The 27,039-nt window shown below is 52.1% G+C and overlaps 2 protein-coding genes across 2 annotated transcripts in view; one reads left to right on the top strand and one right to left on the bottom strand.

Moving 5' to 3' along the window:
• Positions 1–1,603: 1,603 nt before the first annotated feature.
• LOC108293743 (60S ribosomal protein L14-like) lies at positions 1,604–5,678 on the top strand. The gene is made up of 2 exons (XM_037733782.1): positions 1,604–2,260; positions 5,553–5,678. The coding sequence occupies exons 1-2, from the start codon at positions 1,802–1,804 to the stop codon at positions 5,676–5,678; spliced, it is 585 nt and encodes a 194-aa protein (XP_037589710.1). The 5' UTR covers positions 1,604–1,801.
• The window catches only part of KCNK5 (potassium two pore domain channel subfamily K member 5), a 39,856-nt gene continuing 17,199 nt past the window's right edge, over positions 4,383–27,039 (bottom strand). Inside the window, exons 2-5 of the mRNA XM_017515283.2 lie at positions 11,300–11,411; positions 10,034–10,200; positions 9,622–9,790; positions 4,383–7,150 (exon numbers count right to left, since the gene is read on the bottom strand). Coding sequence (XP_017370772.1) covers positions 6,279–7,150; positions 9,622–9,790; positions 10,034–10,200; positions 11,300–11,411 — 1,320 coding nt within the window. The 3' untranslated portion in view covers positions 4,383–6,278. The remainder of the gene's footprint in view (positions 7,151–9,621; positions 9,791–10,033; positions 10,201–11,299; positions 11,412–27,039) is intronic.

The following is a 27,039-nucleotide window of genomic DNA, read 5'->3' as shown; positions in this document are numbered from 1 at the left end:
GATAGGCGGGGAGAGATTTTAGGCAGGGGTTTTCACTGTGTTACACAAACACATCCTGGCAATTCACAAGTTGTCATCTGGTTCCTGGACTAGTTGTGCATGAATCTGGAAACTAGAAACCTGTTATTTCAAGAATGGAGAGCTGAAGGGCAGAGCTTAAGACCAAACCTCAGGGGCCTCATTTCTGGGGGCCCCACCCAGAGCTGTGCAGCCCAGCCTGCCTGTCCTTCCCTTCCCCGCCATTCTACCCCAGGCTTATGAGAGCTTCAGATGCAGTAGTGGCTGATGATCTTGCCTGCCTCTTTACAGTCAGAAGGTGAAGCCCAGATGTCCTGGTTTCTCTTCATCACCTCTGGCAGGGAGCTAAATGCCTCCTCCAGGGTCATTCAGGAGGTCAGAAGCCCGGTTGGGACCCTGACGGTCTTTGTGTTCCCCTCCCCATCAGATTAGACTCCTTGAGGGGAGACACTGTCTCCCATCTCAATCAGACTCTGGGTTCTGAGGTTGTCTCCCCTGTCAGATCAGAAACTTGGAGGGTAGAATGAGTAATGGGAATGCAAGTCAGGGAAACTGCTTTGCTGCCATTTAATAGTTGTTTCCGCCGGGCGCGGTGGCTCAAGCCTGTAATCCCAGCACTTTGGGAGGCCGAGGCGGGTGGATCACGAGGTCAAGAGATCGAGACCATCCTGGTCAACATGGTGAAACCCCATCTCTATAAAAAAAAAAATACAAAAAATTAGCTGGGCATGGTGATGCGTGCCTGTAATCCCAGCTACTCAGGAGGCTGAGGCAGGAGAATTGCCTGAGCCCAGGAGGCGGAGGTTGCGGTGAGCCGAGATCGCGCCATTGCACTCCAACCTGGGTAACAAGAGCGAAACTCTGTCCCAAAAAAAAAAAAAAAAAATAAGGTTGTTTCCGCTTGGAAAAAAATCCTAGCTGGGCACATAATGGCTCATGCCTGTAATCCCAGCACTTTGGGAGGCTGAGGCAGTCAGATCGCCTGAGGTCGGGAGTTTGAGACCAGCCCGACCAACATGGAGAAACCCCGTCTCTATTAAAAATACAAAATTAGCCGGGTGTGGTGGCTCACGCCTGTGATACCAGCTACTCAGGAAGCTGAGGAAGGAGAATCACTCGAACCAGGGAGGTGGAGGTTGTGGTGAGCCGCGATCGCACCATTGCACTCCAGCCTGGACAACAAGAGTGAAATTCTGTTTCAAAAAAAGAAAAGAAAAAATCCTGTATTTGTCTCAATTTCCTCATTGTAAAATGAGAAAAATAGTACATAGTAGGTGCTCAGTAAACATTAGTGGAACAAATGATGGAGAGTCCAGGTGATGCTGGTGGAGAGCAGGTGCTGGTTTACTAGGACGGCGGAGAAGCCTGCTGGGAACAGAGCCCACAGGAGGAGGAGAGCTGCCTCCATGAGGGCTCCAGTGCCTCAGCAGGCCTCGCCTATCCAATTCTCTCTGCCCTGCATTAAAAATAATACATCAATGACAGCTGGACGCTGTGGATTACACCTGTAATGCCAGCACTTTGGGAGGCCAAGGTGAGCGGATCACCCAAGGTCAGGTGTTCGAGACCAGCCTGGCCAACATGGTGAAACCCTGTCTCTTTAAAAACTGCAAAAATTGTCTTCTTGCCTAACACAGTGGTGTTCAGATGCTTCTTGGAGGTTGGCCAGGTGGCCTACATCTCCTTTGGACCTCATGCAGGAAAACTGGTCGTGATTGTAGATGTTACTGATCAGAACAGGACTTTGGATGATGGGCCTTGCACTAAAGCGAGGAGACGGGCCATGGCTTTCAAATGCATGCAGCTCACTGATTTCATCCTCAAGTTTCCACACAGTGCCCACCAGAATTATGTCCAACAAGACCGGCAGAAGGCAGACATCAGTACAAAATGGGCAGCCACACGATGGGCCAAGAAGATTGAAGCCAGAGAAAGGAAAGCCAACATGACAGATTGTGATCATTTTAAAGTTATGAAGGCAAAGAAAATGAGGAACAGAATAATCAAGAATGAAGTTAAGAAGCTTCAAAAGGCAGCTCTCCTGAAAGCTTCTTCCAAAAAACCACCTGCTGCTAATGGTACTGCTGCCGCAGCTGCTGCTAGAGTTCCAGCAAAAAAGATGACTGCTGCGGGCAAGAAGGCTCCAGCCCAGAAAGCTCCTGCCCGGAAAGCCGCAGGCCAGAAGGCAGCGCCTGCTCCTGAAGCTCAGAAGGGTCAAAAAGCTAGACCCCGGCCAGACGTGGTGGCTCACGCCTGTAATCCAAGCACTTTGGAGGCCAAGGCGGGCGGATCACCTGAGGTCGGGAGTTCAAGACCAGCCTGACCAAAATGGTGAAACCCCATTTAAAAAAAATAAATAAATAAAATAAAGACCTATTTAGATGGATGAGTTGTTAACTCCATTGACTCAATCACTTTGTTTTACTTTGAAAGTTAATAATTTCCACCAGTGTCCAGCATTTTTGCTTTCCTGGGTCACACTGGNCTCCACTCCAGAAAGCACCTTCTCCAAAGGCATCTGGCAAGAAAGCATAAGAGGCAGTTATAAAAATTAATAAAGGTTCTTTTTGACTTGTTGGCAAATTTTTATATAAGTCTTTGGATTTAAAGCCTGTTGTTGAGGCTAGTGTTAGGAGGCAGACTGATAGCAGGATTAGAATAAACAGTAAAGAATAAAAAAAAAAAAATACAAAAATTAGCCAGGTGTGGTGGCTCACACCTGTAGTCCCAGCTACTTGGGAAGCTGAGGCATGAGAATCACTTGAACCCAGGAGGCAGAGGCTGCAGTGCAGTGAGCTGAGATCATGCTACTGCACTTTAGCCTGGGCAACAGTGAGACTCAGTATCCAAAACAAAAATACATCAATGACTAACAGGATTTCCCTGCCAGTGTTATCTCCAGTGACTTCCCACCTATCTGGGACCTACTTGCCAGCCTCCTCCACTGTCCCCACTCCCATCCACCCTACAGCTCCCCAGACTGTGATGGGAGGCTCCCCATGCCCTCACATGGCACCCGTCCCCTGTTCATGACCCTTCGGGAACTTGGGGCCTCCTGGGCCCCACCCTTTGCACTAGCTGCTGCCCCACCTTCCCCACCTCCCCCCTCGTACTCAGCAAGATTCTGACTAACCCTGGCCACAGTGACCCAAGGCTGCACCTCCACCCAATCTTCAGTTTGTGCTTTATCATCTGTGAGCACAGTTCTGCAAAACTCCCTCAGTCCAGTTGGGTGCCCTCATAGATGAGGAAACACACAGAGAGTGGGTGCCCAAGCTCTGGTCTCTACTGTAGATGGGCCAAAAAACCTGGGCTGTGTTTGTCAAAGGGCTTTGTGAACAGGCCAAGTGCTGAATAAAGGTGGGGCTTACAGGGTTAAGGAACTGTGATTGCCTTGAGGATGAAAGTGGTTAAAGCCAAACCAGAGAACTTTGGACCTGTGTGTGGTGGGGGCGGGAGAAGGGTGGTGGGGGGGAGCAGAGACAGCAAGAGGGAGGAAATGTGATGTTGGCAGAGAGGGAGGGATGGCATCGTTAGATAATTGGCTGGTAAATACATATAATCCTTTGTAAACACATCCATACATCCATGCCCTCATGAAAATGGTCATAGAAGGGGCCAGTCCCCAGTTGAAGCCTGACAAAGCCTCCCTTTAGACAGATGGAGACAGACGCCCAGCTGAGCCTGGCACCATTCTTCCTTCACATTCTTTCCAGTCCACTGTACCCACGCCCAGCCTCTACATCTCCTGCCCACCCCTCGAGTTCAGAAGGCCTAAGCTTTGCCAAAGTTCTCTGGTCACCTACCTGGAGACAGGAGTCCTTTCCAGAGATGTTGGGTGTGCCAGAAAACCACAGGAGGTGTGTTCCATCTCATCACGGTGGCGGAGGGAACAGACAGGAGCTGGGCTGCCTGGGTTTGAATCTAGTCTTCCTATTTTTACTGAGATTTTGTGCAAGGCAATCTCTCTGTGCCTGTTTCCTCATCTATAAAATAGAGATGTACTGCCCGCCTCATAGGGCTGTTGCCAGGTCAAATGAGTCTACTCACGTATCATCCAGTGCAAGCATTTAGTGCCTGACAAAGTGGTGAGTGACACCCATTTGCCATGATCGCCCTGCCTCTCCCCTTGCTCCTTTGACTCCCTCCTGATCTCAAACCTTTACTGCAATGCTCCTCCCGCATCCTTACCTCCCCCAGAGGCCTGCCTCTCCCTGCTCTTCATCCCTTTTTGTTCTTTCCTCCCCTCCAGACCATCCTTAGTCCTCCCTACTCTCTGTGGATGCTCCCAGGGTCCCCTGCTGCTCAGAGGCCACAAGCCAACCCCTCTCTGCCCTGCCCCACACACAGCACACACCAAGCTGTCCTGTCCACCTCATGTTTTATTGTAAAAATGTTAAAATAAATTACATTTGACATCATTGCCAGTATGTACATACAGTGTGTGCGATGCCAGGACAACCAGCAACAACATGAGTTCATTAGAACATTTCACAGAAAAATACGAGGCTGTTCCTTTTTATGTCCCTGCCGGGTGGCAGCCTCAACAAATGACTAAAGGAGGAGTGGGGGCGTGGGCATGTACCCATCACTGTCTTCACATGTTGGGGAGGTGGGCGCTGGCACCACTGCCCCGCAGTAGAGGGGCAGAGGGCACAGAATGAAGGGGGCTGGGAGGGTCTGATGACTTGCCTCCTGCCCAGCATCCAGTAGCCTGCAGTGGATACCCCTCCCATCTTTGCTCACCTCAGTGTCCCCTTCTCCACCTCTGCTTGGGGACATGGCCCTTGACATCATGGCCTTGACTGAGGTCACTGAGCAAGGCCCAATTGAGTTGTGGGGCAGGAGGGCAGACACCAGACCTTCCAGTCCTTGGGACCCTGCTCTTTAACCACTGTCTCTGAAGCCAACAACAAATTCCAGGTATATAAAAACAGCAGTTTGTTAAAAAAATAAAATAGAAAAATAAAGAATAACAAAAACATTCAGGAAGCAGTGGGCCAGCCCCAGGGTGAACATCACGGAGAACCCAAGAACTCCAGTAGCAGCGAGTTCTGCCCACCCCTCACCAGAGAGTCCACGAACAGTTTCACATTATCTTTCGCTCCCCAGCCCAAATCCTTTCCTTTACACACACGGGTACACATGTGTGTGTGCACACACATGCACTGCACATACACACATGCACATCAGACAGTAGCTATAGAAAGGAGCTTGATTCACATATTGACCATTGCCCATTTGTGGGCCGAGAGCAATCTGGCCTCACCCTACCTGGCCCAAGTGGGTTGGTGGGAGGAGAAGGCGGGCAGTGAGGTCCTTGTTTTGGGCACAGGGAAGGAGAAGACAGTGGGATGGGGAGTGCAGGTCCTCGGGCCAGGGGGTGGGGTGTGCAGTTCTCCAGCAGGCAGGAGGGGTAAGGTAGAACGAGCCAGAGCTGAGCATCACTCTTGTAGCTCCCTGGTCAGCAACCCCAGCAGTCCTGGCTTCCAGTAACTCATGCCCTGCCATTCTCCCTCCTTCCGACCACTCAGGGGACCACAGAAAGCCAGGGACAGGGAACAGAGCTCTGGGCTGGGCCTGAGTGGACCAACAAGGAGGATGAGGAGGATGGGGACCTCCGGCCCCGGGCCCACATGGGACTTGTCTCCAGGCCCTGAGTCAGAACTGTTTGAGCCCCTGCGCTCATGTCACTCTGACCTCCAGCAGCCTCCACCCCACTGCAGTTTGTAGTAGGTGCCCGACCAGACCGGCAGGCCCACAGCTGGGATGCGGGCGGGCCCTGCCCCCGCTGAGGTACGTATGGAGATGCCTGACCCTACGCACAGTGGTACCTCCCCAGACACTTCAGAGCTCCCTCCCCAAATGCTGAGCTCAGTAATACTGGTAAACAGCTGAGGCCCTGGGTCTCAGAGAACTGTGTGACCACCAAATGCCGGGGCAAAGACCCTGCAGGCAAGGCCTCCTCAGGGTCACTGCTGCCTACCTGTCTGGCCAGACTGCATGTCTTTGCATTGTGAGATACACCAGTTAAGCTCAGGACAGATGCCCCCACAGCCAGGGTATGGTTCAGCTGGAGAACAGAGGCCCTGTCCTGGGCCTGCAACTAACTGGGGATGATGGAAGGTAAGGAAGGCCCCTGGCCCCCTCTCCCAGTTCCAAGGCTGCCCCCCACCAGGGGCCAGGGGTCCCGGCCATCTCAGGCCACCCCATGAGGGGGGAAGAGGCCGTGAAAGGTGGGGTGGGGAGCCGGCCCTGCCTCACGTGCCCTTGGGGCTATTAGCCTTGTTGTACTCATTCATCAGCTGTTCATAAGGCACGGAGAGCTCAGACTCGGTGCTGGTGAAGGTGGACTCGTCGGAGGAGGGGATCTCGCCCATGTTCAGGGTTGCCTTGGCTTCGGCCCCCTCCTGGGGGCTCTCCTCCCCTGCCAAGTTGTCCTCTAGTGAGGACTTGGAGGTCTCCTCATCCAAGAGGCCAGCATCCTCATTCACAAAGGTGATGCTGGCGTCCTGGAAGATGAGTGGGTGGTAGTCCTGGACGTCCCACGGCTCGCATTCCTCGCTGATGCGGTCCAGCTGGTTTATGAACACCTCGGGGGCAGGGGAGCTGTCCTCAGGGGCCCGTGTCACGGCCTCCTCACCTGGGGGCCTTGATACATGGCCTTTGTTCCTCAATGTCTGCGACACCTCTTCCAAGCTGGGCACCCGGTTCTTGGAGTAGACCACCAGAGGCGCCAGGGAAGGGGGCAGTGCTGGCAGCCCACCACCTTGAGACCCCAGCCCCGGGCCTGGTCCCGGGCCCCTCTCCCCACCCCCGCTTGTCTTCATGGCCTTCTTCCCGATCTGCTTGATGAGATCATTGTAGGTCTCTTCCTTCTTGGAAAGAAAGCTAAAGATGTTGACGTCCTTGGAGGCTGCACTCCCCTTCACCTGCAGGGCCGTCCGGGAGTGCGGGGAGCTCTCGAAGGACTCCTTCCGTCGCCGCCGCCGCTTCTTAATGGCTTTGTGGACTTCCACAAACATGCTCACCTTCCAGTTGACAAAAAGGGACAGCCAGGCCAGCCCCAGGTAGATCCAGAGCTCCACGAAGTAGCGGTACAGGGCATGGTAGTTCGCGCTAGGGTTCACACCTGAGTGGACAGGAAGTCCAGCGGTCAGGAAGAGTTAGCAGGGCCCGGCCAGTGGTGTGTGATCTGAGCAGGGGTCAGGCCAGAGCACAGGAGTGGGGTACAGTGGGATAGAAAGGGGCCTGTTCTAGACCCTAGACTATATCCCATCTTTCCAAAGGGCTTGGGCCTGCCGTCATTCATGACCCCATCCCAGTCTCCAGCCTATCTCTGAGTCTCAGTTTCCTCAACTACAAAAAGTTAAGACAGGCCAGGTGCGGTGGCTCACACCTGTAATTCCAGCACTTTGGGAGGTTGAGGCGGGTGGATCGCCTGAGCTCAGGAGTTTGAGACCAGCCTGACCAACATGGTGAAATCCCATCTCCACTAACAATACAAAAATTAGCCAGGCATGGTGGCGGGCATCTGTAATCCCAGCTACTCGGGAGGCTGAGGCAGGAGAATCACTTGAACCCAGGAGACAAAAGTTGCAGTGAGCCGAGATCACGCCACCGCAGTCTAGCCTTGGCAGCAGAGAGAGACTCCATTTCAAAAAAAAGAAAAAAGTCAAGATAGTGACTCTTTGAAGGAAGCCAAACTTCCTTCAAAGGAGGTTTGAAGGAAACTTCAAACTTCAAAACTTCCCCAGACTTTGGGGTACTGGCAATGGCAATGTAACCAACACGTGGGTCAAGAAATAGTTCATGAGTATTTGCCTTTCTGTTGATTCTTCTACCATCCCCAGCTGTTCTGTATATATGGTACAATTCAGTTAAAAATTCAACAGATGGATATTATACAAGGGAGCCGCCAGCACCCTCCAAGCTGGAGCAAGACTCACACTGGTGGATTACAAACGAGGCTGGTGCTTAGGTCGAGATGACCCAGGAAGCACTGATCCTGGCAGGAAATACTGGGAACCATTTTTATTTTCCTTGAAGGTCTGCTTTGCCTCCCTGACTTCCTCTTTCTGGCTGCCTCAGATCGGCTCTCCCCTAACCCGGAGGAGGGACGTCTGCTCCACAAGCCCCTCCTGCTGCAGGGATCCTTCTTGGATTATCCTCTACAGCTCTGATGGTTCTCCTAAACTCCAGGATTATTTGAAATATCTTACATGACTACACATACAGGCATGGTGACCTGTATTCCATTTGCCCCCTCGACTAGACAGGGACAACTTATAGAAGGGACCTGGAGGAAAGGGGCTACCTTTCTCATCAGACTAGAGGTTCCTCCAGGTGCTGTCTCTCTTCCCCTGACCAGGCTCAGATAGCAGGTGCCCTGAGTGGTGCTGTGAATCCTGCTCAAGGCTCTCAATCCTAAGCAGAGTTTGATGATGACAGTAATGAAGGCACACATTGATATAGCCAGGCTGTACCCTCAGCACTCGTGAACAGTGATTATTATTTTTACTGATTTTACAGATGAGGAAGCTGAGGCAGGGGGTTGGTGTCTTGCTGGAGTTGAGAAAGTATGGCTAAATGTACGTCTGTACTTCCCTAATACCAGAGGCATCTCCTTAGCCTGCTCTGGGCCTCGAGGGCTGGGCAATGGCAGGGTTGTGCCTTGTCCATATGTACCGTCCAGGACAGCAGGCCCAGATTGGCCAGGGTCAGGGGAGTGTTTATGCCTCTCTTTCCTGTTCCTCCCCCAACTCAGCCAGCCGCTCCCAGATGCCACATATATCAAGCACAAGGCTAGTGGCCTCTCACAGCCCTCTGGGCAAAAGGGAGGGGGTAGAGAACCGAGGCCTCTGGAGCAGAAGTTGAGGTCACTGGGGTGCTGGGTCAACAGGGTCAAACAGGGTGTCAAGAAGATTAGTAACCAAGATGCTGTGCAGGCCACAAGCACAAGCAAGTACATGCATGGATGGGGCCAGCTGGCAACAGGCCTCCAGACAAAGGCGCCAAAGAACCTCACTGCTTCCCTGGGTTAAGCAGGGGAGGAGTAGGAGGGAGTGTCAGGTCTGAGGGGTGGGGAAGGGCAGCTGGGGAGAAGGGCTCCCTTGTCTTTAAGCTGCCTATACAGGAGCAAGGCCCCAGGCCTCTCAGCCATGCCTCCAGGACAAGCTCCCTCTGCTCTGTGAAAGATGAAAAGCTGCTGAGGGCATGGAGGGGACACTGGTGGGCTCAGAGGTTCCCTGAATAACAAGCACCAACCCTGCAGGCAGAAGGCCCTACTTGCAAGCCCCGCCATGATGCCAAGCTCAGGAGTCAGGGGAGAACAGAAAGGAGATCAGAGACTGAGCAGAGAGGAAAGGAGGAGGGAAAAAGCCATGTCTGAGAAGAGAAAGGGAACCAGAGAGAAAAGAGTCTTCTGCCATTATTCCATGTCTTGGCTTCCTCTTGTAACTGGCAGAGTGGGTTGAGAATCCCACTGGGTAAGAGAAGTGCCCACAACACGGAACCCTACCAGCCCCCACCCCCCAACATAGGTCTGCTGCACTGAAACCAAAGAAGCAGAAAAAGAGGTAGGAGGCAGAGGTGGGGACTCACCGGCCACAAAGTCACCGAAGCCGATGGTGGAGATGGTGATGAAGGAGTAGTAGAGGCCCTCGATGTAGTTCCACCCCTCAGTCACCATGAACACGAAGGGTGGGATCACCAGGTGGACTAGGACGCCCCACACGATGAAGATGACTGTGCACGTGATCTGCGCCTTCCGCTGATGGGGAGCAGGAGGTCAAGTCAGGCAACAGTGGAGAGACTTGGAAACCCAGCCAAGGCACCCAGAGGGCTGGGGAGGCAGCTAGAGGAGAAGCTAGCTGTGTACCCAGCCTGACCCAGGAGGGCAAGGAGCGCTGAAACTGCCCTCTTACAGCCCTGTCCAATTCTTGGAGCCTTCCTGTCCTCCCTTCACCTGTCATGGTTCCCCCATCTCTGCCAGCACCCAGGGTAGGAGACGTACCAGACTCACGCCTCTCTTGGTAAGGAACTGCCCCAGTCTCTTGGCGCGTCCCCCGAAGAACTTGCCCAGAGCACTGATCCACGTCAGGCAGAGCGGTACCCCAAAGAGACCATAGAAGACGCAGAAGAGGCGACCGGCGGGGGTCTTGGGAGCCACATTGCCATATCCTGAGGAAGGAGAGAGTGAGAACAAGAACAGGAGCGGTGGTCGAACCAGAGTTGGCCTGGCTTCCAACACACACACAGCCCATTCTCTAAGATAAATTGATACTAATCTATTATCAGTACTTAAGTAATGACATTTCACTTGATCATACTCTGATCATGATCACTGATAAGGCAATTATGATGACATGGGCTATATCTCCTCCATGAAACAAGGAGCTCCCTGAAGGCAGGGACTAAACCTGGTCAACAGGTCTTCCACTAGTCCATATGGTACCACCGTGCAAGTTACAAGACACGGTCTTTGTGCAGATTCCCCAGAAGCACTGTGGTAGATGGTCTCCAAAGATAGCCATCCTCAATTCCCTCCCTTCTTATGCAACCGCTCACATCAAGTTGTCGCCTAATCCTCTTCCCTTGGAATCTGGGCTTTAGTGGCTTACTTGGCCATAGAATTAGTCTAGGCAGCAGAAGTGACACTGGACAGGTGAGGTCTAAGAAGCCTGCTGCTTTTCATCTTGATTCCCAAACAAACGCGGAGGCCTTGTGTTTTCATCCCCAGCTGAACTCCCGGCCAACAGCCAGCATCAACTGTCAAACCGGTGATGGGAGGGGCCATGTGGACCATCAGATGAGTTGGGCTTTCAGAAGACTCCAGCCCAGCCATTGTTTGACTGCCACTGCATTGGGGAGCCCAAGCAAGAACCAGCCAGCTGCACCCAGTCAACCCACAGAATGGTGAAACACAAGCTGTGTTTTGAGCCAAACTTCTGGACTGATTGGCTATGCAGCCTGAGAACTGAAATAGACACCCAGCTTGGCTTGTACAATGAGCAGCCTCGTTAATCTCTTGCATGGCTCTGGCAATGAGGCTGTATCATTGCTTCTGCTCAAAGGGCCCCCTGTCGAGACTCATGGAAACCTTCCCAGGCATGATCAGCTATCAAGGACTTACTAATGCCTAAGAAAGTATCAAAAGGATAGCCTGCAACTGGCCTGATTATACCCCCAACGGGACTGAGTGACCAGAGCTGGGTTTCTGGAAAGGTTCTGAGGAGCTAGGGCATGGATGTGTGTGTCCTACAGGTCCCAGAAGACTTACCAATGGTGGTGATGACAGTTGCGGCAAAAATCATTGCATTGGGCCAGTTCCAATTGTTGAAGGTCTGGTTCCCTGTTATGGCCACACCCTGTCCTGCAGCATCAGATACCACCTATAATGAGAAACAGTAAAGGTCAGAGCTGAGGCCACACTGAACAGATGCTGATTGACAGAACTGCACTACACTCTTTGTAAACATTCTCATTTAATCATCCTAATAACAAGGTGGCAGTGTCTCTCCATGTTACAGATAAAACATTGTATAGAGGATCAGAGAGGTTACCTGTTTTGCCCATGGTAAAGATATGAACCCAGACAATCTGGCTCTGAAGTTCATTCTTTCTGTGTCAATGCTTCTCCAACTTACTAGCATGTACCAGAATCACCTGAAAATCTTGTTCAACAGACTGCTGGGCCCTACTACCCTGAGTTTGTGATTTAGGAGGTCTAAAAGGAGCATTTCTAAATACATTCCCAGGTGATGCTATGGACAGGCACCATACTTTGAGAACCACTGCACTAGATTAGTCTGCCTCTCAAAAAAAGCACAAAGGCAAACACACACAGGAGGTCCCCTGTGCCCCACCCAGTCCTCCATGGTGGGTGTTCTACCTGCAGAGACCAGGTCCTTGTTCAGGGTTGGCTGGGAAGGGGCCCCCATACACCCTTCAGCCCACTGTAGGATACCTGCTGAGGTCAGCTCAGTGCCCTGTTGACTTGTCCTCTGAGGGCATGCAAATCAGCAGGTCCTTCTTTCCTCCAGTCTAGGACTCTTAATCTACCCTCTCCTCTACAGGCTCACTTCCCTCCCTCCCTGTAGCCCTTTCTCTCTCTGCTTTAGGCTGAGCAACTGTCTGGGAAGGGACAGATCAGAAGGTGAATACATTTCAGGGTGACTCATAATTGTGCTATCAATCCCCAAAGAGCTTCCAGTAGCTGTGGATAGCAGGTGAGAGGCCACCTGGGGATGGGATGTCCCCCTGGAGACTGCTGGGGACCGCAGGGGTGGGGTGGGTGTGGGAACTTATCTACTCCTGCAATACCACCAACCGCAAACCTGTTTCCATCTGACTAGGCCCTAACTCTGCCCCCTTCACCAGCCCCAACCTATCTGTGGGGCTTTATCAGCTGGCAGGGCCTGGACTCCAGAAGCCTCATAAAAAGGGCTCTAAATCTGGGATTCAAGTCCTGTCCCCAAGGAGGGCCTGAAGATGGGTGGGCCATCCAGACCAGAATCTAGGCATTCAGCCAAATTCCCTATAAAAACCAAGACAAGAAGTGAGAGAGAAGAGACAGAAGAGTGAGGGATGGAAACAGAGGGAGACAGAAAAATCTTGTTTCTAACCTACCCAAGGCATGACTGAGGTTTGGTGGGAAGAAAAGGGCATGGGTGGATTGTTCTGAAGGAATGCGCAGTTTGCAGAAGCAGCAGCGGGCCTGTGTAAATGGATCTGCACACTCTGCAAAGAATTTTCCATGACAGCATGCTTGTCTGTCAGACCATCAAATCACACTGCTCGCTGCCCTGCTTCCTCCGGTATTTCCAGAGCATCTCCCCAGAGGCTGTGAAGGCTGTGCAGCATCCAAGTGGAAAGTGGGGACTGTCACACCAAACTCTGGCCAAGGCAGCCCCTGCCCTCAGAGAGCTCTCTGTCTAGGTGGCCAGACCATTTCAATGTGAAACAGCTAAAGGACATTTAGATACTAACAGACCAACAGGAGAGCTAAAACAAATACTAAAGACCATTCAATGGCTTTCTGAAAACATCAAATCTGTTTGGAGCAAGGGCATGAGGAAGTACCAGGGCCATGTTATGTTAAACAGATGGTAGAGAAAGCAGAACCACTCAGCTCTCTTTTGGCATCTACCTTTGTTATCTCAGATATCGATCTTCAACCGAACCGCCCTACAAGAAAGGAGTATATAAGAACATGCAAAAACATCTTGGAATGATCATTGAATCACTGACCATCATCCCCATGGAATCGTGGGGAACAGGAAAGATGTCAGAAGACAAGCTGTTCCAATTTTTCACAAAAAGGAAAAGGGTGGATTCTAGAAACTCAGAAAACAAACCTGAACTCTTGCAAACTTCAAAATGGGGAGAAGAGAATGTTTGGAACATGCAGAAGAGGAAGTGGTGGGCCCTAGAAACTAGAACAGATTCACCCAGACCAAGTCATGCTCAGCTAAGTGCATCTCCTTTTCAAAGAGGTTGTAAAGCCTTGAAGTTCTGTGGAATGCAGTCCATCTAGATATCAGCAAGGCAGCTAACAGATGGGCTTAAATAAATTCATGTGGACAAGACACAGAAATGTCAGTGGAGCCAGGATTCATTGGGTCCATTCAAAGGCGGACAAACAACCCCAGGAGGTGTTGATCATTATCAACCCAGACTGAGTCTCCGCCACCATGCTTAAGGCCTGGCTTTCTTCAATATTTTAAACCACAGCACTGTGAGGACAGACATGGCTTACCAACACAATGTGTAGTGGATGCAAAATTGGGGATAAGGATGGGATGGGAAGATAACTAACACACGGCAATAGCGGTATCAAGATGCAAAATCATCTGGCTGGATATAGGGGCCCAAATCAACAACATCCATGTATCCACTTACATTTTTAAGTCTTATACTTTGGATTGGAAAAGACTGGTAGAGGATTGAAGGGAAAAGTCCCTGGATATTAGATGACCATGAATCAACAAACACTAGGGTGGCTGTCACAAGAAAAGTACATGAAGTATCAGGCTATGTCACCTCCAGGTCTATCCACGGCTGGGAGGTAACAAGCCCACTGCTCTTTGCAGGGTCAGGCCACGTATGGGGCACCTTGTGTCAAATGGAGTATCAGACTTCACATGATATGCCAACCAACAGGCCAAAGTCAAAGGGGAGATAGGGTGGCTTTTTTGGATAATGAGTCTACAAAGGGCTACTCCTTGTAGTAATCAGTTTCTGATAATGCAAAGTATTTAGATCATGGGTAGCCAGTATCCATCAAGGGTGTTGTTGAAGTTATGTCTGGAACATGGGTTCTTCCACTGGGATGGTAGTGTCTTTTGGAGTTATCTAGAAATGCTTTCTAAGGAGGAACGTTGCATGTGCCAGGCATTGTTCTAGGCAGTGAGGATACTGCAGTGAACAGACAGAATCCCTGCCCTCCTCCCATGTCTGTTCTAATGGGTGATGGGAGATACTCTGGCACTGAGTAGGCAGGGGGCCAGAGATGCTAAATGCCCTGCAATTCACAGGACAACCCCACCCACAAGGCCAACACTGCTCCCCCTGGGAAATACTAGCTTGCCAAAAGTAACCTGTGATTTGGGAATGGTTTATTAAGTGCTAAGGAGACATCAAACAAAAGAACTGGCAAAACAGGGTAACTGAAGAAGGCATTACGGTTGGGAGCAGGGATAGGTGAAAGAGCTGGGCTTTCTACCCTTCACCCTACTGACGGTGTGCCCTTTGGGCACCAGCTCGCAGCCTCAAGCCCTGGCTTATCAGGCAGCCACAGCATCTTGCGCTTTCTGCATGACCTCAAGTATCACTCCGTGGTCGCCCAGCAAGGGGCAGGCAAAGGAGACACTGGAGAGAGCCCCCAACTCCCCGGGGCTGCAAGCACTACTCGTTCCTTGCAAAGGCCCAGTGGTGGCAATTATACCCACGGGGCAGAGAGATGTTGGTTACCTAACAGAACTGGGCTAGGTTATGGAGTGTCTGGTTTCCAGTCTGCAACTTCAAGCCTCCCCGCCTCCCTCTGCCTGGGTCTGCCTGCCCCTGGGCTCCCCCAGTGTCCCTTGTGTTGCTTTTTCCACTGTGGTTCCCAAGCAGCTGGCTTGGGAATCAGCTCGGCTCCACGCAAGTGCTGGTGGAGAGAAGCACTGTTAGTGCTGCTGTATGTCAAACACCCCTCGCCGGGGGCTTTTACACACGTTACCTAGCTGGCTCTTCCTGTCATTCTGCCAGGCATCACTTGGCAGAGGAGGAAGGCTGGGTTCAGGGGGCTGAGGTCTAGATGTGAATTTGGGGCGCCGGCTCCCTATTCCCACTGTGTGTCTCTGTGGCCACCTCACTGATCACGGTTGGGATTATGCAGGAAGAAGAGGAAGCTTTAATCGATTTCCCAGAACAGAAAAGCTGACCCAGGACTGAGGCCATCACTGGGTTAGGGGGTGGGACATGAGAGAGCCAGGTAAACACCCTGTTAGACAAGGCGTCCCGTCCCCGGGGTTAGGGAAACAGCTTTCACGGGAGGAGGTGGCCCCTGTTCACTGGCTGGATTCTTTAACTTGGCTCCCAAATTCGCACGAGACAATATTTTCATTTTCCATACAAGCCTGGAGAGTGATGGGAAAAGGGTAGCCTGCACACAGCTCAGGCCCAGCTCTTGTTTGGGAACGGAGTAGAGTTCCCTGTCTCCGTCACCATCATCATAAAGCAGCTGTGATTTACGGAGGGCTTACTATGTGCCAAGGGTTGGGCTAAGCATTTTATGTGCCTTTAGCTCATTTAGTGAGGACAGAATCCTGCTGGGAAGATACTGCAATTTTTTTCATTTTGCAACTGAGGATTTGAGGCTTAGAGAGGTTAACAAAGTGCAAAAAGCAATGGAGCCAGGACTAGAACCCTAACTGCTGTTCTCCTATCCCCTGTCCCCATAAAGGCCACAGGAAAGAGGCTTGTGCATACTCCCACCCCCTTCCCACCAGCTGAAAAAACAGTGCCCTAAAACCAGTCCAGCCACTCTGACCAGCCCTCATTCTCTTGCTCCAGTGAGGAAACAGCCATGTGTGCCCTCGCCCAGAGCTTCAGATGTCCAGCTGCTCCGACTCCACCTTTCCAGGCGCTCACTATGCTGGCTGAGTAATGTGAATTCCCAGACATCCCTCATCCCCCAAGGATCTGAGGCTTCCCTCAGCAGTGGTGGGGCATCCCCTTCCTGGAGAGAGGGCTCTAGACTGTGGGCACACCCAGGGCTTTGGGACATGCTGTCCACCTTCAGACATGGGCAGGTAGGGCAAGGTGGGGCTTCCCCTTTATGGGGTGGGGTAGGGGGAAACCAAAGTGAAGATGTTAGCCTGCTGGGATCACAGCTATCTGGCACCCATAGAGCCATTCCTGGCCCTGCCTCCAGCTCCACAGGCACCACCACTGGAGGATCGCAGGACTCTTTCTTCCTGTGCAGGATGCAGCCTTAATAATCTTTGTCAATTCCAGCCTTTGCTAGATTCCTAGACTGTCAGTGGTTCATGAGCCAACCCTCCTTTACCATTCTGGGCTGCCTCAATTCTTAATTCACTGTGTGTCAAAGCTCACTTGGCCCTGTGGAGGGACGGTAAAATCAGGCCCTGGAAGGTAAAATAGAGCTAATTTTCTTGTGTGCATGGTGCTTGGTAGTACAGAAAAAACTTATTCCTCTCACCTCCCCTCCCAGCCACCTTGTAAGGGGTATGAACGTGGCTTATTCATCCTTATTTCATAAGTAATATGTTGACATTTAAGCACTTATGAAGATAGGCACCTAAAGGTAAGCACTTCAAATTACTTATCTCACAAAATGTCAATACCCTCTCAAGTAGATACTATTACTACTCCTTCTGACAGATAAGGAAACAGAAGCATTTGCCCAAGGTCACAGAGCTAGTCTGTTGCGGAGCTGGGATGAGAACCCAGGTGGCGCCTAACCACTGCACCAGATAGAGGTGGGGGGAAAGGCACGCAGGAGGGCTTCTAGATACACATGAAACGGCCCCCCAGGCAATATCTACAGGCATGCAGAGGCTCCCCTAAATGTCTGCTTCATGGGAACAGGATTTTTATTTGTTTTCCTTTCCACTGCTGTATTCCTCAAACTTTGAACACTGTTTGGCATACAGTAGCTATTCAACAAATATTTGTGGAATGAGTGACTAAATAAATCTGAATAAATAAGGGTATATACCCTGGCCTCCACTAACTTGTCCTCTAGTGCCTCTCCACCCCCAACCACTTCCAACATTGTGCTGCAATTGGCTTTTAACTAAATTCATCAGTTAGACAAGGTGGAGGCCTTTAGAGCAAGAGGGCAGGAAGGAGAGGCATAGACCCCAGACGTGGCAGGGCTCACAGGGGCTGCTGAAACCACCAGCATCCAGCTGGTCTTGGGTGGTAGAGTGGGGATCACCAGGCCGAGAGGAGAGGGCAGGGGGCCAGGAGCTGGGGAAGGGGCAAGGTGAGGGAGGCAGACAAGGGCCTGGAGGACATGGTTCAAGGTAGGAGAGTAGTCAGGAGTGGAGTGGGAGAGGTCCCGCAGGTGGCTGGGACCGTCCTTCCTGCAGGGAGGCCTGTCCCCTCAGGAAACTCCACAAGGGCAGTGGATGCGCCGAGATCAGGAAACAGAATATTCAATACAAATTGAACATCTACTTCCAGTTGACCACCTTCCTTAATGAATCGAAAAGCCCCACCTCTCTGAGGACACTCAATCAATCCCATTGGCAGCAAGGCTGCTGCAGCTCAGGCTGAGCTCTATCTATCTAGGAAGCCACAGGGCCATCTTTCAAATACAGACCTGTGCTCATGGAAAAGGTGGAACCAATCTGGATTTGAATCAGAGGGATCTCTCGATGGCTGACAGCAAGTCTCTGGGTAAAAACCTTGGCCTCCCAGCCTTAGTTTCTGTCTGGAAAATAACACCTACTCTGAACATACAAAAAGCACCTGGGACACAGTAAGCACTAGATAAATGTATCTGCAATCAATATTATGATTCACATGTGTGTCAGGAACAAGACCCTGCAGAGACCTGAGACCCAGGAGCAAAGCCACTCATCCCCAAAGCTGAACCAGAGGAACTAGCATGCCCTGGACAAGTCGTAAAGAAGGACTAGGATTTTCAAGCCCTGTGCCTGGAGGACAGAAAAGGGGGAGAACACTGTCCCTAACCTTCTTCATAACTGCCACCTCTTCCCGTTTCCCCATTTTAACAGAGAAAACTGTCGATTTTCAGTCTGATCCATCAGCTCCCTCAGGTCACAGGGAGGAAGGAACTGTAGCTCCAGAGATGTTCCCTGGCCACCTGACAGCTGGGCGTCAGGGCGGGGGAGAAACGGGCAAGCCCAAGATGCCTCACCCCGTTCCTCAGAAGCCCCATCCCTCCTGGCCTCTGCCCCCTTAGGCTCCCAGCCACCCTGGCCAGTTTCCTGTCCAACCAAGCAAATTGAGCAGGCTGCTGAGGGAAAGAAATGCCACCACTGGTCCCACTCCATCCTCACCACCCCTCCATACCCCTCAGGCAGCGCCTGGTACCTCCCCAGGTGTGGCTGAGGCCAGTTGTTAGATGGCAGCTTCTCTGAACTCTAGTCTGACTCCCTCCCAACCCCCAGCCAGCCTGACAATGGTCCCCCACCCAGTCTGACAATGAAGCAAGACGTCGGCAGTGGCTCTCGGCACAGGCTGCCCAATGGAATCTCCTTGGAGGTTAAATACTATGCCTAGTCCCCAGCCACAGATATTCTGTTGACCTGGCATGGCTTTTAAAAAGCGCCAAAAGTGATTCTGATATGCAGGGGCAGCCCTAGTGGAAGCTGACAAGGGGGGCAGGGCTCAGGCCTTTTCCATCTTCCTTCCTTCCTGTCTAGAAAGGAGTATGCAGGGCAGAGAGGAGGAATTCTTGGTATTTTCTTTACTGCCTCTTGCCCCGGCTCAGGTGACCAGGGTGTGGCTCGGAGGGCAGCTATAGTTTACCAGCAAGGTATTGGCGACGGCCCAGTGGTGCCACCCTGATCCCTGCACCAGCAGCCAACCCAGCTCTCCTGAGCTTTGTCTCTTCCAGGGAAGGAGCAGATACTGGACCGGGGGCAGCAGGGCCGCACCCATCTCCTCACAGACCAGAGCTGGGCTGCTGTAAAGCGGACTTCATTAACTTCTGGCTGCTTATCTGTTTTCTCAAATTTGTTCCAATACCCACCTGGAGTATCTATCACATTGGAGAAGAAGGCAGGTGGGCCAAATCAATAGCTGGAGGCTTTGGTGAGCTAGGATGTCAGGGCAGGGCCTAAAGACCCAGGCTCAGCTCAGCTTTGCCAGTTCTGCCTTGACAGCCTCCAAGAATCTTTGCTTTGCCTGCCCGCTTCTCCATACAATGAGGAGGTTGGACTATGCCTACTGGAATCCTCCTGCCTGGGCAGGTTATCCCTCCCCTACCCCCTCTCTCCACAGCACATTCAAGAAAATCCATTTCCATCCTCAGGACTTAGCTCACTGGTCACCATACTACTGCTTCTTAACTTGGAGTTCACACAGATCACCTGAGAGAGCTTGGAAAAATCCTCCTGCCTGGGTCCTGCCCCTAGAGAGGCCAACAGAAATAGTCTGGGGCCTGAACTGAGAACCAGAATGCTTAAAAGCTCCCCCAGGTGATCCAAGTTTCAAAAGCACTGTCCCAGACCCAAACCATTCTCCCTCCTAGTTAGGGACTTGAGCACAGCCCCGCCCCGGAGTCAGCCCCAGGCAGGCTGTGCATGCACACAGGCATGACTGTCCTCTTGTCCACCTTTGGGCTTCCCCCACCCCGCCCTCCTGGGCCATCTCTCAGCAGCCTCTGCAGAGTCCAGAAGCACTGCTAGGTCTCACGCTCAGGAGGGCAAGCCCCTGCCAGATGGGAGCAGGTTTTCAGCAGAAACCTCTGGGTTTCCGACTTTCAGAGGCCTGGGAGCCCTGTTCTCACTGAGAGGAACAAAGAAAACAAGACAGGTGACCCTGCCCGCATTGTTCTCAGGCTAGGACGGTAATCCCCCAGGGCAGGGGGCAGCTGGGTGTCCCTCCTGTGAGAGCAAGCCCAGGGTAGAGCTGACCTGAGGTTGCAGGTTTGGCTAAGGCAAGCAGTTGAAGGACTGGTGGGGCCGGGGCTCAGGATGGGATGTCAGCATGTGTTCTCAGGCACCTGGAGGGCTGAGCTGACCAGTGACTGACACTGGAAATCCCTGTGCGTGCGGATGCAGGGGACCTCAAGGGCCCCTTCCTGGTCCCACAGCACTACTGTGTGCCGGAGAACGGCCATGGTGAGCAGGAAAGAGCCCTGTCCCTCCCAAACACACGTACCTGATGACCCTCTGAGGCTCTCAAAATCTTTCCCTACCTCATCTTCTCCGAGAAGGTGGGATGTGTCCAGGGAGGCTTAAATGACAAGAAGGACATCCTTCACCTACCTGTAGCTTCTCTACCTGCAATTCACAACCACTGCCCTGCCCAGGGTGGCTGTGGCCTAGGTCAATGGTCCTGTGCTGGTGTCTCTGTGCTATCTGGGACACTGGGGCCTGGATTTGTGACTTTGTCCCCTTCTCTAGCCCCCAGAATTCAGATCCCAGGGGTGTCTGACACCTCTCTGCCCTCACCGATGCCAAGAGGTGTCTCCCAATTAGTGAGACAACAGTGTGAGCAGGGACAGGTAAGTTTCAGCTTGGACCCCTTGAGCCTGTCCAGCTGGGCAGAACAGCCTCCCCTCATTCCAAAATAAGGCTGTGAGTCACTAGGGAGAGGTTAGGTCACCTTCTAAGGTGGGGTTAGGGCTCTAATCCAAGCCCCTGCCATTGGATTGGGCCCCTGGCCCATTGTCCTTTCCAGGGAGGCCTGCAGTGCTCTCAGGCCTGGCTCACTCCTCCCTGACTCGGTTAATGAGGGCCTGAGTCAGCATCTCCCCACCAAAACCCCACATTCACCAAGCACCTCTCATTACCGTAACTTCTTCACCACAGTCTCATCTGAGACATAGACCCTGAAGGGAAACCAGGCAAAATGGATATTCTATTCCCATTCTGCAGATGAGGAATCTACAGAGAGGCTAGAGAGATGGTGAAGCCACACAGCAAGCTGGTGACAGAGCACAGAGCAGGTGAGGCCCTGTCCACAGAACAACCCACCCTCCGTTCCCAACCTGGAACTAGGCTGAGAAACGCCAACCAAAGGACAGCAGGGAAGGTGCAGGTGGACAGTGGTGACGTAGCAAAGATAACGGGCTGTGCTGTGTGGTCACATCCACAAATCTGACCTGACTGTATGATTTAGGGCAAGCTGGTGCCTACGCTCCCTACCCCATTCCCCTGTAGATGCCTCTCAGATTTATCCTGACCTTGGGGTGGGGTCAAGGAGCACAGGAAGCCACCAGTCACTCAAGGTTTCTAAAGACAGTCCTTGGACAGGCCATGAAGGAGGCCATGGGAACTGCTGACTCGCCAACTCCCCATCCCAGGCCAATGACCTGAGGGAGGTGGAGTTCACGGGCAGTCCAGCTGCCCATCGCCTGCTGGCCTGCTTCCCATTCTCCCCGCCCAGGTCTGCACTGGCGCACAAGCTGGGCTGACCAGTCTCTCCAAAACAAATGTCAAGTGTGGAGCCCTCTGTGCGCAGCACAGTGGAGAAGGCACTGGGGAAAAGCCTGGCTTTGGAGCAGACACAACTGGGTTCAAAATCCTGACTCCAGCATCCACTGGTGGATTACCCAAGGCATGTCTTATCACCTCTCTGAGCTTGATGCTCTGTATCTGGAAAATGAGAGTGTCACTACCTCACTGTTGGGGTATTGATTACAAGACATGATGAACGGCTCAGTGCCCGGTACATGGAGGATGTTCCAGACATGAGCACTGGGAAGGAAAGTAAGTATGACTATTATTGCTGTGAATAGAACAAGCAGCTTGGGGAGGATCCCTCCATTCTGAGGGTCTGTGTCTGCTGCACGCGGCCTCCAGAGCTGGGGAGCCAGGCTGGGTGTTCACAGCAATGCTCTCCTTCCATTTACCACCTCCTGGGCATGGGCCAGTCCCTCCAGCTCAGCAGTTCTCCATGCCCCTGTGCCTTTGCAGGTGACTTCCCGCAACTGACTCTCACTTCAGTCAGGCTTCATCTCAACAACTGCTCCTCAAAGAGACCATGCCACCTGAAACACTAAGCCTCCATCCTGCTCCCGCTCCTCACTTCACTGCACTCATCTGTTTCTCTGGCCTCCTAGTTATCTGCCCTAAATAGGCCACGAGCCCTTCAGGGAGAGACCCATGCATCCCTTAATCACAGAAGAGAGCCTAGCTCGAGTATGTGCTCAAGTATTTGCCAAATGAATGACTGAGTCTCCAAGACGTGTGCTTTCTAAGGCAGGATGCTGGGCTCTGGCTCCACTGGAGAAGGCAGGGAGCCCAGACAGGTGCAGGCACCATGCAGGTTAATGACTCTTTCCGGGCCCCAGGGCCTCCTCCCTCCTCCACCTGTCTGCAAGGCCAAAGCCCCCAGAGGTCCTAGCCCTGGTGAGTCAGTTCCCCAGCAGACTTTGGAACAGGCAGGATTCCAGAGGAAGGAGGCAGGCAGGTGAGAAGGGGTGGGGAGGAGCTAGTGGATGTCGGGTGGTTGAAGGCCTCATGGCTGTAGCTCTCCCCATGCATGTTGCTGCTTTCCTGCCCTCCCAGCAGCAGGAAGGAAGGATGCTCCGATCCACGAAGCTCCTTAGTCCTGGTGGCTGCCAGTCCTGTTCCCCTGGACACATCTGCCTACCCTGGGCCCCCTTGCCGGGGGCTCTAAGGACAAGGATCCCCACTGCCAATATTGCCAAACTCCTATCTCTCTGGGAGGAAGGTGGCTCCTGACCCTGTGCCACATTTGTCCCTCTAGGTTATACCTGTACCCTTGAAAAGAGTTGGCCTGACACTACCCCACCTCTTGCCTTTCAGAATGCACCTAACAACCTAGCAAATTCCCCAACCCAGCGGCCTCCTCACCTGCTCTCCCTTCCTCCCTCTCCCCCTGCACCTGTAGCTGGCAGCTTGGGGTAATAAGTAACTGCCATCCTTAAGGGCTGAGGTTTTGATGATAAGAGATTATTAAACCTACCCATTTATTATAATTTGTTTAAGATGATCAAGTGGTTAAACTGTAAACCTCTTCATTAATTAAAAAAGAGCCCAGGGGGAACCAGGAGATGGGATGAATCGTCTACCAGGGGTGGGGCCTCTGGGTTTCTCTTCCCCTATGAAGTAAGCTCCCTGCCTGCTTAATACACAACATTCCCCTTCCCACCCAAACCGGGCCCCCAGGAGCTCATTCGAGGAGTTGGTCTTCTCATCCACCCGTGGCCTCTGAGCATGATCTTGCCCTCATCCTTATTCTCAAAGCCCCCTGCGGGATCCTCCTGAGAGCCAACCACCTGTCCCAAAATCCTTCCTTATTGTCTGACTCTAACCTAAATCCCTCCGGCTGCAGTCCAAGCCCATTTCCTTTGGTTCAGTCTGTGTCTGGAGACAGACAACAGCTGGCCTCCATCCTCTCTGGAATAAATTGTACAAGAAACTACCAGCAAACAGACATCCTGGGATGGATGGCATTCTTTGCAGGGTGGGAGGGGGTTTTCTGCCATGATGACCCCCAAATCCTGAACTCAAATTCCACCAGAAGATTGAGTCACAATTAGAGACAAGAGCAGGACCTTGATGATGTCCAACAACCTCAAAATCACTGGGCAAGATGCAAAAGGAAGCTGGGTGTGGTGGCTCACACCTATAATCCCAGTACTTTGGGAGGTTGAGGCAGGTGGATCACCTGACATCAGGAGTTCGAGACTAGCCTGGCCAACATGGTGAAACCCCATCTCTACTAAAAATGCAAAAAATTAGCCAGGCGTGGTGGTACATGCCTGTGGTCTCAGCTACTCAGGAGGCTGAGGCAGACAGAACTGCTTGAACCCGGGAGGTGGAGGTTGCAGTGAGTCCAGATCACACCACTGTACTCCAGCCTGGGTGTCAGACCAAGACTCTGTATCAACAAAAAAAAAAAAAAAAAAAAAAAAAAAAGCTAAAGGAGTATTACCCTCAAGTTCAGGCTCCCTGACTCAGATCTCAGGCCACATCAGTTAACCCAGGGGCTCTGGCCACCAAGGCCCCCATTTGGAAGCCACCCAGCTGCAGTTAAAAGACGATCCCCAAATAGTGTGGGAAAGAAGAGGGAGCCTAATACCTGTGGCTGGTGTCCCTGACCATGTACCGTCCCTGCCCTCACTGTCCAGGTATGCCAGGAAGCAGCGAGGCCAGCCAGGCACAGCTGTTCTGCCCCTTCTGCCCTATATGCACTGCCCCCGCCCACCATCCATCCCCAGCCAACCGGGGCGTAGGACGTGACTGGGATTAAGAAACACAGAGCCATTCTGTGCTAAAGGTATGGAAAATTACTGCCAGGCCCTCCTAGGACACAGAGGCTAGGCTGAGGCGAGGGATAGGGTGGGGGTTGGAAAAACTCCAACTCCCCTCACCTGGGGCCCAAGATGAGAGACAGCCAGGCAACAGGAAATGGAAACTCTTCACTCTGAGACACAGCCCCATTGTGAAATGCGAGAGGCAGAAGGAACGAGTACCATGCCTCAGACACACACAACCTTTCTCCCCTCCGCAAGGGCTAGGGTTTTAAGCACGGACTTTTCCAAGCCTGTTTAACCCCCAACACCCAACCAGACTCTGGCAAGGCCTCAGCCTTCCTAGTGGAGTGAAAGAACATTTGACAGACAAGCCTGTACAGTACTGGCTACTCCCTAGCCTGGAGTCATGACTGCGGTTTCTTCATCTGCAAAATGGGAATGATGCCACCTCCTCATCAATCCTCAAGGTTATGGATCAAAAGGCTTGATGGAGAGCAGGAAGGCTGGCGCACAGGCAAGTTAGAGATGCTCCTGATACATCAACTTCTTGTTTACAAATACCCGGGGTTGTAGGGTAAGAGTGCTTTCTTTGTATGTGGCCGGGAGGATAATGAAAGAAGGGAAAGTAACGTGCCGCGTCTCTAAGTCAGCAGGGGAGCAGGCTCTATGCCTTACCCAGCTGCACCTGGTCCCCTGTGGAACTGTTTTCGGTAAGTGGTAACAGGGACAGCCACTTCTCAGACTTGCCCAGGGAGGTCGATCTCCCCTCAAGCCTGCTGAAACAGAGCCCTTCATCCCTGGCATGCTGAGAGCTAAACAGCTGACCAAGCAGTGGGCTGCCAGGACATGGCCTGCCCTCTTCATGCCCCTCTCTCCAGGTGTAAAAAAGGCTCCTGGCTACTTCCCAGGAAGGGTAGGGGACTAGGAGGGCAAGGTGGTAGAACAAGGGGTTCTCTTTACCCTCACCCCCTCTAGGTACCCCTGGGGCATTCCCCTCTTTGGAGGCACAAAAATGTAGCTGTGAACACCTGCTATAAATACCAGATCTAGCCAGGCACCAGCTCCCCAACCCATGTACAACGCAACCCACCCAACCTATTTAACCCAACAAAGATAGGACTAGAGTGATGGACAAACTTCCCTTGCTCAGTGCAGCTCAAACCAGGGTCAACTGATTCTTTAAGTGTTTGCTGAACACCAACCATGTGCCCAGGAACTGGGCAAAATAAAGGAAGTGCAAGGCACAGACCCTGCCCAGGAGGATCTCACAGTTTAACAAGAGACAGGCAGGGAGTCAGGAAAACAGTACATGACAGCAGAAGATGGCAGAGAAAGCAGTAAACAAACCAACAGTGAGGCCAGGACAGTCCCAGGGACTCACTCCATGCCCCTTTCAAGCCCAAGCAATGGAGCATGAAAAGCAGGACAAGAAGCCCAAACACAGATGGGGAACTGAGGCTCAAAACACATAAGTGAACCAGGACCAGAGCAATCTCCTGGTTAGGGACTCTACCCACTCTAAAAACTATGCCCGTCCCTCCTACCCTTCCCCTACCCCCACCCTGGAGTACTCCACCTTCCCTGGCCCGGGACCCCCACCATGGGCCCTAGAAATAACCTGGAAAACTCCTGCAAATTTTAGCCTTCCCTTTCTTCCATTCTTTCTAGATTTGTTGTGGGAAGATACAGGCATAGTTTTCATCCCTAAGGAGAGAAATACCTGCTTAGCTGGTCAAGTCACCTGATCAGTGTACACTGTGAACCATAAGGGCTGAGGGATAGTTGATGCTTCCCTGCAGAGTGGGTAAGCTGAGAGGCTGAGCTGCAGCAGGCCATTAGAAGGAATCTGGAGACTCTGAGGAACAAGGACTCTCTTTCTATAGCCTGGTCTACCACCAATGGAGCCACTGCTGAACAATCTGAATCCACAAGGACTGACCTGGCAAGGGAATCACACAGCTTGCACAAACACATGCTTTCTGTCAGCTGGACCAGGGGGTACGCTTGCCTCGGCTGTGCTAACAAGTATTCCAGTGGACAGGACCAGAGCAGGACTGAAAGCTGACGAGGCTCAGAGGGAGGCCAGGTATGGCATTAGAAACTTCAGGTTCTGACCCAATATTCTAGTACTGTCCAAGAGAACTCTCCAATGATGGACATGCTCTGTATCTGCGCAGTTCCTCATGGCTACTGAGCACTGGAAATGTAGCCAGTGACTGGAGAACTAATATTGAATTTTATTAGTTTTAATTTTAAATTAAACAGGCAGGCTGGGCGCAGTGGTTCAGGCCTGTAATCCCAGCACTTTGGGAGGCTGAGGCAGGTGGATCACCTGAGGTCAGGAGTTTGAGACTAGCCTGACCAACACGGTGAAAACCCATCCCTACTAAAAATACAAAAATTAGCTGGGTGTGGTGGTGCATGCCTGTAGTCCCAGCTACTCCAGAGGCTGCGGCAGGAGAATTGCTTGAACCTAGGAGGCAGCGGTTGCAGTGAGCTGAGATTGCACCATTGTACTCCAGTATGGGCAATAAGAGCGAAATTCTGTCTCAAAAAAAAAAAGACATTTCTTCATTTCTTAACAT

Source organism: Cebus imitator, unplaced genomic scaffold (assembly GCF_001604975.1).
Source record: "Cebus imitator isolate Cc_AM_T3 unplaced genomic scaffold, Cebus_imitator-1.0 Scaffold546, whole genome shotgun sequence".
NCBI classification, from domain to species: Eukaryota; Metazoa; Chordata; class Mammalia; order Primates; family Cebidae; genus Cebus; species Cebus imitator.
Note: the sequence above shows the minus strand (reverse complement) of the source record. Positions and strands in the feature narration are given on the sequence as shown.

Bases quoted from the DNA above. Each gene is read 5' to 3' on its own strand.
- LOC108293743 (XM_037733782.1), top strand. From the start codon at position 1,802: ATGGCTTTCAAATGCATGCAGCTCACTGATTTCATCCTCAAGTTTCCA. The intron at 2,261-5,552 runs GTGGCTCACGCC...CCGACCACTCAG, and splicing joins CTAGACCCCGGCCAGACGTG to GGGACCACAGAAAGCCAGGG.